Genomic DNA, 12942 nt, shown 5'->3' with positions numbered 1-12942 from the left:
GTTTAAAAACTTGGAGAAAACGTTGAAGGTCCTGAAGAATGGGGTCTCCTCTTTCCCATAATGGAGATGCCCAGGCCAGAGACTTGCCGTCTAACAAGGACAGTATAAAGGTGGTTTTAACTGTATCTGAAGGAAACTGTGTGGGTTGCAGTGAAAAGTGCATTGAGCATTGGTTAAGAAAACCTTGGCATTGTCCTGGATCACCTGCATACCGGAGAGGGACCGGTAGCCGCACAGGAGAGGTATTGTGTGCCGGAACAGTAGGTGGTCCACTGGAGGGCCCAGAAGCATCTAGCCGAGAGTTCAGACGTTTCAGAGATGCCGCCAGGGAGTCCAGGCATTGTTGCTGCTGTATCTTTAATGCTAGGCCTGGAATAGCCTGCAGACCGGAGAGGTCCATCGGGTTCATGGCCTTGCATTCTGTTACGATTCAATGAATCAGTGAACCCTTGGGCCGCAATGACAAGGTAAAAAGGCTTACCGTGGTTCCTTGTCAGCGAGAGATGATCCTCAGGGCCGGCAGCCGGAGTTACTAGCAGGGCAGTGGTATAGACAGTCCGGAGTTGAGGCAGGCAGCAAAGAGACAAAGTCCAGTATCCAAAGCAGGGTCAGAGGCAGGCGGCAGGCAAGGCAAAGTCCAGTATCCAAAGCAGGGTCAGAGGCAGGCGGCAGGCAAGGCAAAGTCCAGTATCTAAAGCAGGGTCAGAGGAAGGCATCAGGCAAGGCAGAGTCCAGTATCCAAAGCCAGAAATCAACACAAGGCAAGCAAGGCAGGAAACACACCAAGCTGGACCTATTGCAAGGCACTGGCAATCCTTCAGAAGCCTCCTTATATAGACCTGGATGAGGAAGTGGTTCCTGAGAGCCTGGAACTACTTCCTGTTGCTGCTTCTATAAGTGGGGGGAGGAGCCAAGTGCCTGTGTCAGATTGGAGCTAAGGCTGCCCCTGCAGGAGCCATGTTGCTGGCTCCCTGCTACCTTAGCCGATGATGAGGACCGCGCAGAGAGTACCGAAGAGACCCGCCTCTGCCACTGCTGATATGTGCGGTCGGCCGAGGGGGTAGGCCCCCGCCGATTGCACACACTAGCTCTTGTAATATCATGAAATGTGTGGAATCATGCATGTATGAAGGAACAAAGTGTACAAAGACCCTTAAGAACTGGTCAACAAATATTGAAAGAGCTTCCAATAAAGATTCATTTGCTGATATGATGGGTTGATCTGGTAGATTTAGTTACAGTTTTAGGGATCTTAAGGAGAATATAGCCGACTGGTGTCCTCAAATGAGTCACATTCAAAAACTGAGACTCTTTTTTGGTCAAAAAGTCCCTTGATAATACATGCATTGTGAGCCACTCGATAGAAGACAGCAAGCATCTAGTGGGATCCACAGTTAAAACTTTATAATTGGATCTATCTGCTAATTGTGCCTCTGCTGGGGCAGCTAGGAAAATATGCAAATGAGCCTTCAGTTTCTCTGTTGCTGGAAACAGTATGAGAGCAGTGGAAGCTGAAGCCTAGATAGCTCACAGTGTCCTCTGCAGTTCTCTGCTGGGGCTGCTGGGAAAAGTATGCAGATGAGACCTCCAGTCCTCTGTTGAAGACAGACACAAATTCTGCCTAAGCACATTATATAGTTTATAATATACAATATGATATAAATGTTTCACTGTGTGTATTATTTATTGTGTTTTATATCAACATGTGTCTTGATTGCATTCATTTAAAATATTGGTTTACTTTCCTTTAACTTTCACAGGGGGATCCGATATTCAGTACCTGGATTTTTATAAGCCAGTGGTATGGTTTTGGATCCTGGTGGGTCTTGCTTATTTTGCTGCAGTTCTCAGTATGATTGGAGACTGGTTACGGGTACTATCAAAGAAAACCAAGGAAGAGGTAAGGAATCCACAGGTAACTGCTATATAGTATGTATGTTTCATGAATTTTACCTTGGAATATTCAATAAATATGAAACAATAAATATGAGACAAAAGAGCTGAACATTTGTACTGTAGCACTTGGTATAGTATGTTCTCTTTCTGGTAACAGACAAACATGACATAGATTCAATATCTATTATACGTCATAAGACTTGAAAGCTGAATTTTGAGAACAAAAACTTTGACTTGTTAAAGTCTACTCAAAAAGTTGTAATTAGCTGTATGAAATTTTTGTAAATGGAAAATTGGCCCAATTAACACAAATTGGAATCTTGTGCATAGTGACGTCATTGTCAAGACTTCTAATCGTATTACTGTCCATTTACCTCTCAAAAACATTCAATCCCCTATCTCGCTAATAGAGCTAGTGAAAGAATTATGAGTTAAGATCTTTCTTTTTTTTTCTCCTTCTGTCAGATTGAAGAGAATAGTAATTAATCCAGAAATTAGCAGATTGTTAACATTCAAGCACCTACAGATTGAAGAGTTCATTAATTTAAAAAGCTGTATGCCATTTTTCACTGTAAATACCTACAGTAGTCATAAATTATAACTGAATAGATAATTTAGAGCAAACAGGAGGTTTTCTGGTTGTAAGCATCTGGATATGGAGGCAGAGTTTATTTTGGTCTTATTGACCATTCAACCAAGGAAACTCAAAAGTATTAAATGAAGACATTTTGAGGTCCATATTGAAAAGGTTTGTCAAACTAACAGGGTCATTTATCAAAATACGTTAAGTGTTATTGCGCATATTAGGGCCTTAACACCTGTAATAACGCCCTAACGCATGCAATAAATACCACATTGCAAATTGAATATGCAAATTATTCATTTGTATTCAAGTGGGAGGGGTTTGGGAGGAGTAAATGGAAATGAGAGTCAGTTAGTGTGGCATGCAATAGAGTAATGCAGGAAATAACTACACTTTTTTCTTGTGCGTTTTGCCTGCATTAGTTGTGCATTACTGGCCAAAAACATTTTTATCACAAATTGCGGTTCGGGAAGAGAGCGAGAGAGAGACTCTGTGGAGGCTCACTTATATCTGAACTTTTTATATGACTGTAAGAGGGGGCATTATGAACTCGGAGTGATGTTTGGGGGTGAGTTGGGTTTTGGGGGCAGTGTTGCATGCACAGTCATACGTACAAATAACACAGTTGCCATCAGTGAAGATTTAATGTAATTTGGAGTGATGAATGGTGAAAGAAGAGTAGATTTGTACCATGTTCTCTCTACCTTGATTGATGCACGCTCTACCTAGCTGCAATCAAGCTAGGTAGAGAGTACATGGAACAAATCTACTCTCAGCTTTCATCACTCCAAATCACATTAAATCTTCACTGATGTTAAGTGTGCTGCTCGTACGTATGACTGTGCATGTAAAACTGCCCCCAAAACCAAACTCACCCCACAAATCTCACCCTGCGCTACTAGTGCCTCCTCCCTCTCTCTCTCTCTCTCTCTTCCTCTCCCATTCCCTCTCCAGCAGCCGAAAATGTGATAAAAGCTAGGGATGTGCAGAGGGACCGCATATGTTACATTCGGTATTCGTATTCGTCGGGGGGCAGATATGTTGCATTCTGCAAGGGGAGCCCCCGATCCGTTCATGTGTTCCATTCTTATTCGTTTCCCAGCTAAAATTTAATTAACTATAACCCCCCACCCTCCTTACCACCCCCCCCAAGACTTACCAAAACTCCCTGGTGGTCCAGTGTGGGTCCGGGAGCCATCTACTGCACTCATGCCGTCAGCTGCCGGTATTCAAAATGGGGCCGATAGCCTTTGCCCTTACTATGTCACAGGGGCTACATGTGCCATTGGTCGGCCCCTATCACAAGGTAGGAGCAATGGACTTGTGCCTCTGGCAGGCGTAACTTCCACAATAAAGGTATTGGGGGGGGGGTTTGGGCTGGGGAGTGGGACAGGTAGGGGAAGGGAGGGGAAGGTGGGGGAGGGAACAGGGAAAGATAGCTGGTCTCCCTGAGGGCTCGGCGTGTGCAAGATGCACTAGTGTGCAACCCCTTGTGCGCGCTGACCCCTGATTTTATAACATTTGTGCGCCGGGTAGTGCGCACAAATGTAGGCCGCGCGCGTAACTAAAAATCTGCCCCACACTGTACTCAGCGAAAGATTTGCACAAGTTTCTGGAGAAGAAACCCATAAGCTGCTGTTAATCAAGCTAAATTAGGGAATAGCCACTGCTTATTACCGGCATTAGTAATATGGGATCTATTTAATGTTTGGTTATTTGCCAAGTATTTGTAATCTGGATTGGCCACTGTTGGAAACAGGATGCTGAGCTGGATTGGCCCTCAGTCTGACCCAATATGACAACTTCTTATATTCTTAAACCAATACAGACAACTCTTGCTCACCTAACAGCAGATACAGCATCTGCTACTGGCACTCCCTCAGGATTAAATTTGAATGCTAAATGTAATTGTGAACATTGTTTGTGATATTTTACCTTCTGTACTTTAACATACATAGTAACATAGTAAATAATGGCAGAAAAAGATCCTATTGGTCCATCTAGTCTGCCCAGCATTTTTGTTTTTGTGGATAGTGACTGCCACTCCATACAGGTTACCCCTATACTGTTAAGGATTGTAACTAGAGATGTGAATCGGAACCGGAATCGATTTGGATTCTGGTTCCGAAACATCGTGGTTTTTTTTTCATCCGGCCCGATCGCGGTTTTGTTTATCGGCTGCGCCCGAGCCGATAAACAAAAAACCCACCCTGACCCTTTAAAACTAATCCCTTAGCTTCCCCCACCCTCCCGACCCCCCCAAAAATATTTTACAGGTACCTGGTGGTCCAGTGGGGGTCCCGGGAGCAATCTCCCGTTCCCGGGCCGTTGGCTGCCACTAATCAAAATGGCGCCGATGGCCTTTTGCCCTTACCATGTGACAGGGTATCCGTGCCATTGGCTGGCCCCTGTCACATGGAGGGAGCACTGGATGGCCGGCATCATCTTTAAAAATGGTGCGGGCCATCCAGTGCTCCTACCATATTTTTGTGTGCCGTTTTTCCCGCCCTCCCCCAAAACGTTAAGAGAACCCCCACAAACAATATCGTGGGGTTTTCCTCTCGTTTGGGGGGAGCCCCCGATTTCTGACGATTTTGAAAATATCATACAATATTTTCAATCGTCCGAAGCCCGATTCACATCCTTAATTGTAACTGCTGCTTTTGTTTTTAAATGATCTGGCAAGAAATAAAACCAAGTAAATAAATTGTACAAAGCTCTTCTTAGATTAGACTGGATATGGAAATCTTTACAAGCAAAAAAGGCGGTGGTTTAAGTGAGAGAGAACGAGAGTGTTCAGTTCGGAGATAACAGTCTGCTTGGAAGTAGCAATCTATTCTGTTATTTAGGAGAATTGTGGGTGGATCCTTGAACCGGTGGCAGATGACCACGCCCCTGGGGGAAGATCCAGAGAGGGACCACTGGTCAGGCTCAGAGTATGGAGACAGACATGCACTAGTTCTTTTATTAGACAGTATACTGAACCACCAGAGGTGGCAGTAGTGAGCTGGAATGCCCGGCTGGGCTGTAGTCCCTCAGATACTGGAACAGCGATCCCTGGAGGCTGAGCTGTAAAGAAACTGAAATATAGTGAGTAGGCAGGGAGGGTATGCAGAGTTCATGTACTGAACCTGATGGTAACACTCACACAATGTCTCATAGAAGCCCAGGAGCTGGAATGTATAGGCCCTCGAGGAACAAGTACCTGGTTCCAGGGAAAGCTCTGAGAGAGCAAAGGTAACTCACTGATGTAGTTGGCAGTGATGACTTCCAGGCAGAAGAGAGTACCGAGTAAGTCTGGGAACGAGGGCCCTCGAGGAGCGAGTACCGGTTCCAGACTGTCACCTGAAAAACAAAGGAGAGAGCGAGGCCCTCGAGGAGTGGGTACCCCTAGTAAGTTTGAGGAGGCAGAGTAGCTTAGGTAGAGAAACCCTATCCCTTGCTAACTTGATGTGTTAGCAAATTCTAAGACCTTATATATCCGTCGTGGGTGACGTCATCTTCAGAGGACGCCCCCAAGGTTCGCACCATCGCCGCTACTTCAGTCGGGGCCGCACCACGCGCGCGCCCCTAGGCCTCCAGGAAACATGGCGGTCTGCAGCATCCAGCCAGTCCGGGGACGCCAGAGGTCTTCGGCAGAAGAACGCCGCGGCAGCCAATCTTCCCGTGGACGAAGAGGGAGGCGCCAAAGAGGTAAGGAGGGTGGAGAGAGGGCGTCAGGAACCAATGGACACAACAGAGGGAAAGAGAGATAGAGAGATGGTGCTGGAGTTTTGATTACAGTAGTATATGAATGACATTAAAATGTCAGATATTGGTAATGCATAGAACTGGAAGCTTGGACTAAGAATCTCTGAATGACCTTCTTAAAGGAATCACTACCTATAAATATTCCAGATATCGGGGTAATATTTTTGAAACTGCATTTTTATCAAATTAGCTCACTATGTTTTGAACTAAATATGGTTAATCATTTTTGCGGGATTTTTGATAACTATTTTCCAAGAGTAATGTACCCAGAAACTTTCATTGTGGAATCACTGATATGTTGCCCTTTTGTTATACAATTATACATCATATACCCGTATTTCCTTGTTAAATCAGCTAAATTCTTTATTACAACGTTCATTAAAAAACATACATTACATTTCCTAAATTATTATTCACCCTCACACTCATTCCTCTAAACCAGGGGTGGGCAGTTCCGGTCCTCGAGGGCCACAAACCAGTCTGGTTTTCAGGATATCCCTAATGAATATGCATGAGAGAGATTTGCATGCACTCTGCCTCACTTGTATGCAAATCTATATCATGCATATTCATTAGGATATCCTAAAACCTCCACAGGTTTGTGGCCCTCGAGGACTGGAATTGCCCATCCCTGCTCTAAACAATACATAATAAATACATACTAAAAACTTCCCATAAACCTCAAATATATAATATGTATTAAATACTGTTATTTTAATCTTAGAATCATTAAAATAACAGTATTTAATGCACATTATATATCTGAGGTTTATGGGAAGTTTTTAGTTTGTATTTATTATGTATTGTTTAGAGGAATGAGTGTGAGGGTGAATGGTAATTTAGGAAATGTAATGTATGTTTTTTAATGAACGTTGTAATAAAGAATTTAGCTGATTTAACAAGGAAATACGGGTATATGATGTATAATTGTGTGATATAGGATACCTGTAGTGAACCCATTGTTTAGAAATATATATCTGACCATTGTGGCCCTTTTGTTATAAACATAAACAGGAACATGCATTCCTTTACATTATAGAAAAACATATCATGCTGTCATTTTTTGTTAAGTTGAGGTTTGTAGAATAAAGACTTCTTGTTGCATGCCCCGTCCGTGTCCGGCCCACGCATGGGCCTGCGCACCTCTCTGGCTCCTCTTCAGGTCCCGGGTCGGCCTCCCCAGCGGCATCCGCGAGCTCCTCCAGGCCTCGGCATCCCGTGGCAGCGGTCGCCAGGCCTTCCACTGCTCACCAGGCCTCACGCCAGAGTTCGGCGTCTCCAGTGGCATTGGCCACACCCCTATGCGCATGCATAGGGGTGTGGCCAATGCCACTGGAGACGCATTGGCCACACCCCTATGCAAGGGCGGGTCCTAGCTCCGTGGCGCGCCCTGATTGAAAGAACTACTTAAGGAAGTTCCTGCCTCCATTTCCTTGCCTTGGCAATCGGGTCGGCATTGTATTGTGTGCTAGATTGTCACTGCGTTCTAAGCCTTGTTCCAGTCTCATTCCAGCCTTGTTCCAGTCTCGTTCCAGGACCCTACTGTTCCTGCCTTGTTCCTGCATCCTACTGTTCCAGCATCCCTCTGTTCCTGTGTCTGTCTGTTAGTCTCCCAGGTAGTACCCTTGGACTGTCTCTCTGGTACTGACCTCGGCCTATTCCTTGACCTTCTTGTCTGCTGCCTGAATACTGACCTCTGCCTGCCTTGTGACCTCGTCTGACCTCTGGAACCTGACCCCTATCTTGTTGACCACTCCTCAGACTGACCCTCAGATTCTGACCTCTGCCTGATTGACCACGTCTCCTGCCCCTTGCCTTGTCATCGCCTATGTTGTTCTGGTCCTCCTTGCTCCATCTGACCTACAGTCGAGTCCAACTGCGCTCCCTTGCTGTCCATGGGCATCCCTGTCTACTACCTCTCCAGGAGACCCTGCAAGGCCCACCTAATTCCAAACAGCCCGGGTCCCTATGGGCTGCACCCGGGGGGGACCCAGGGGGACCATTTGTATTTGTTTCTGAGCCCACTTAAAGAATTTGTCATCCCTCTGAGCCTGCCTGCCTAAAGCTCCCTGGGTCACTCCCATTTTCTCACTCCAAGGGGCCACGTAAGACATTCTAGGTGGGCAGTTGTATTCCCTCCAACTCCTAACCCTCCTCCCCAGCTGTCTCTAAATTAGCAGCACAGGTGTATTTGTCCAGTTGGTATTGCCTCTGGGACTTAGGAGTCTTAGAGTCATTATGAAAAAGATCAGGATCATCCAATGGGAAGAGTACTGGAAAATTCAGCTCTTCATGGTTATGGCTGGATGAACCTGTTATAAGCTGGTTTCAGAGACACTTGAAGTTTGGACAGTCCTGTCCTATGATCACGGGGTAGGGTAGCCAAGGGAATATGCCTATCTCAACCATGTCTTGGCTGGCCGGGGTCTTCAGTCATACCCAGCTTGTTGGATATTGTCCATGATCCCTATGAATGCATGCTAGGGTCACTGTCTTGTTGTAGTCAATTTGGACTCCTCACCAAGTCTCTCCAAACTAGCATTTTCACACTCCCAGAGTCCACTAATGCTTGTGTTGGAATGCCATCTAGCTCAACCGAGATCACAAATGTAGTAACTACATGGCAGGAAGCATCTGCAAAGTTATAAAAGTGTGTAGTCACAGCATTAATGTCCATAGGTTCCTCTCCCCTGCATGGAAAGTCTCGGGCAAAATGGCCCCTTTTTCCACAGTTGAAACATGGCAGCCCGACTGAGGTTTTTGCTTGAGGTGTAAGGTCCAGCCAGGTTTGCAGTACTTGTTGGCACCTCTAGTTCTTAGAACTCTGTTGTCATTCTTCCTGGGCCAGGTGGCTTCTCCGGAATCCGTCATGCCTTAAGCATAGTCTGGGCCTGGTAATAGGTCTCCACCATTTTCAGGGCCCTTTCCAGCTTCAGGTTTGGGTGTTGGCAGATACACTGTCACCATTCTTGGCTGTCCTGGAATTGTTCCAGTAGAACTGTTTGGGTTACCCCTAACCCAGTCTTCCCTTATGGGTGCAGCCACCTCAAAGCGATGTCTTTTAGTCTGTGAAAGAGGTTCCTAGGGTTTTCACCAGCTTGAAGAACTCCCTGCCGAAACTGCTGTCAGTAGACTTCAGAGGTGACTCATGCTCGCTTGAGAATGGCTGCCTTGACTTCCTGGTAGGTGGCCCTCACTTCCGGATTAGCTGTTTAGTAGGCATCTTGACTAACCTCGATGAGTAGATTTCCCAGATAGGTAGCCCACCTGGTCTTCTGGCCAGCCTGTCAGTTGTGCTGTGCGCGCAATGTTTTTCAAGAGCTTATTTTGGTCTTCTCCAGGAGTCATCAAGGAGTATTGGTGATACTGAAGGTGGACTGGCTACAGCCATTTGCACAGCTTGTGCTATCTGCTTTAGCACCATTTGCTGCTGCACCACCTGCTGTTGCAATGCCTGCTGCTGATCAATTTGCATTTGCAGGGCGTTTTGCAATTGTTGCTTCCTTGTAGCAAGGACCTGGATCACCTGCTTCATCTCTTCTGCTTACTAAGCTGCCACCAAACTTTTTCCAGGAGTAGGAGAGTGGATAAAAATTTAAAAAAAACCTGCTGACCAGTCCAGCCCTTACTCACTGCTTGACCCCTAACTATACTCTGCCACCATATGTGGTAACTCGAACGGAGTTACCACATATGGTAAAAGTATGCGTGTTACGCATCTAGGGGAGTGGGCAGTTTTCAAAATGCATTTATACACTAGTAGGCAGTAGGCACATTTACCCAAATAAAAACTAAATCTGAGGACACACAAGACTACAAGGTAAATTGTTTGTTTATTTATAATGCAGTCGATTGATGGAGACATGATGTGCTACTGTCACACTTCAAGCGTTCCACGTGAGGTTTCCATCACTGCTCTTCTTGCTTAAATGTCTTCTTGTTCAAATGTCCTTTCTCCATGTATGACTTTATCTTATATGCCTTATCCTGTTGAAATTTCTGTTTGTTGTATGAAAAATCTCAGAAATAAATATATTAAAAAAAAACAAAACTAAATCTGTGCTCCTTTTAGAATGCATATTAAGCAGGCTTACTGCTAAAATAAAGGTTATTTACAAAGTTCCTGCTGTGAGGTCAGTCCATCTCTTTTTAGTGTTTATGTAGTACATTAAAACGGAATGCAAAATAAATGCAGAACATTTAAACAGCACAAAAGTGGCATTTAGTCATTACTATGCTATTCAGTGAGGTGAATGGACAAGGAGCTAAATTTAACACACAGTCCTATAAGGCCATTAATGCTACGGGTAAAGCCAGGACTGGATCAGCTGGCCCTAAGAAAATAAAATCACTTGATAACCCTAGTGCTGGCCCTGCACATTGGTGCACTAACAACTTACAAAAGTGTCCTCTCTCACTCCCAAAGTTGATTCCTCCCTTTAAAGAAAAAAACCCCCCACATAAGAGATACCCTCATTGGCTGAACAAGCCAATTGCAAAGCAGTATTTTCCTAGTAAATCATAGACATCATTTATTTATTTATTTATTTATTTATTTATTTAAGAGCTTTTATATACAGATGTTAATGTACTGGTACATATCACGACGGTTTACATAAAACCAAAGTAGGAAATTACATTGAACAATCGAACATTATGTCAAACAAGAGGGTACAAGTAATAGGTCAAACATCATGAGAACTTTAGATAATGCTGCGAACTTATGGTTGGAGCTGGAGACAACTTAGGATTAAAAATTAAAATTGTTACTACAAATATCAAATAAATAAAATTTAACAATCAACAGAGTCGGAAATAACAACCAACTTATTAAACATGGGTGTAGATTGATGTAAAGTAGAGCAAAACAGAGGAATTAAGGGCTACGGCGTCAGGGTTCTAACGTGATGGGGTATGACATGGGTGAGTCAAACCGTAGGGAGAGACCTTTAAATGAATGCTTTTGTAAAAAGCCAAGTTTTTAGCTTTTTTCTGAACGTTCGATTACAGGTTTCTAGACGAAGGTCCGTGGGGAGGGCGTTCCATAGGTTAGGGCTAGCAGTCAAGAAGGCTCGTTTCTTAAGTAGTGACTTGGCTGGAGGTGCGTATAGAGTGCCTAAGTAGCTGGTTCTGATGGGTCTTAGTGATGCGTGAGGACGAAGTGGGTCGCTTAGATCTAGCAAAGTTTGGGAGTGAATGGTCTTGTGGGTTATGGTTAGTACTTTGAAAATGATTCTCTTTTTAATAGGGAGCCAGTGAAGGTTTTTTAGAATAGGTGTGATGTGTTCACCTCTCCTAGAGTTAGTTAGAATCCTGGCAGCCGAGTTCTGCAACATTTGTAGTGGTTTGGTTGTGATAGCTGGTAGGCCAATTAGCAGAGCGTTGCAATAATTGATTTTTGAAAATAGAATTGTTTGGAGGTGAGGCTGTGGCTTCCTAATCCTTTATACCCAGAAATGGGAAAAACAAATATTTGCCTGTGATGCTATAGGTACAATGGATCTTGCCTGAAAGTAGAAGACTTTTTTAGGGTTTTCCAGAGTATTATGTTAAAAATGTGTTGGAACAAAGAAATATTATTATTTTGCAAGACCTTTAATATTTAATGATTGCTGTCCCGAACAGTCACGCACCGGCAGCTGACCGGCAGCTGATTCTACTGGTGGCTTTAAAACGTTGCAATGCTTCCTCGGCCTTAAAGCGTTGCAATGCTTCCTCGGCTTTTCCAATTTCTACCGTCACTTTATCCCTAACTATTCCCGTATTGTGGCCCCATTGACTGCCCTCACCCGAAAGGGGGCCAACGCGGTGGCCTGTTCCCGCCTGCCAAGCCTTCGAGGCCCTCAAGGAAGCGTTCTTGTTAGACACCTGCCTTCGTCATCCGGACCCCAGCCGGCCCTTTGTGGTGGAAGTCGATGCCTCCAATGTGGCTGTGGGGGCCGTGCTGAGCCAGTACTCTGATTCTGGACAATTGTTACCCTGTTCATATTTCTCAAATAAATTCTCGCCGGCAGAGAGCAACTACTGTGTTGGTGATAAAGAGTTGCTAGCCGTGAAACTTGCCCTGTTGGAATGGAGACAGTGGTTGGAGGGAGCCAACCATCTGGTTACGATTTACACTGACCACAAGAACTTAGCATTCTTGAAGCAAGCCCAATGCCTGAACCCAAGGCAAGCCCGGTGGTCGCTGTTTTTTGATCGGTTCGACTTTACGCTACCGACCCGGCTGTAAGAATGTTCGAGCCGATGCGCTCTCGCACTCCTCTGAGGTCGAAGAGACTCCTGACACTCCCCAGTACATTCTGGATCCTGTGAAAGTGAGCCTTGCAGCAACCTTGGTGTCCTCCCAAGGGAAGACCGTCGTTCCACGTCACTCCCAGAGAGCAGTTCTCACTTGGGCCTATGACTCCCTCACTGGGGGCCATGCTGGCTGTAAAAGGACCTTAGACTTGTTGAACCGATTCTACTGGTGGCCGATGGTGAGACAGGACGTCCAAGCCTTTGTGGGTTCTTGCCCTACCTGCGCCATTCAAAAACCGCTCATCGGGAGGCCCAGGTGTCCTGTTGCAACCATTACCCGTTCCAGTGGAGCCTTGGACACACATCTCCACCGATTTTGTCATGGACCTTCCCGTCTCTGGAGGTAATTCGGTCATTTGGGTGACCGTAGACCGATTCTCCGAGATGGCGCACTTTGTCCCCTTGCCAAAGTT

At 45.2% G+C, this 12942-nt stretch overlaps 1 protein-coding gene across 1 annotated transcript in view; it reads left to right on the top strand.

Annotated features, from left to right (window-relative positions):
- The window catches only part of KCNK2 (potassium two pore domain channel subfamily K member 2), a 260603-nt gene that overhangs the window by 165296 nt on the left and 82365 nt on the right, over window positions 1-12942 (top strand). Inside the window, exon 5 of the mRNA XM_029593201.1 lies at window positions 1761-1900. Within this exon, the coding sequence (XP_029449061.1) occupies window positions 1761-1900 (140 nt within the window). The remainder of the gene's footprint in view (window positions 1-1760; window positions 1901-12942) is intronic.

The sequence above is a fragment of the Rhinatrema bivittatum genome, chromosome 3 (assembly GCF_901001135.1).
Source record: "Rhinatrema bivittatum chromosome 3, aRhiBiv1.1, whole genome shotgun sequence".
Lineage (NCBI taxonomy): Eukaryota > Metazoa > Chordata > Amphibia > Gymnophiona > Rhinatrematidae > Rhinatrema > Rhinatrema bivittatum.
The sequence above is the reverse complement of the archived record's forward strand: the minus strand, read 5'-3'. Positions and strand labels throughout refer to the sequence as shown.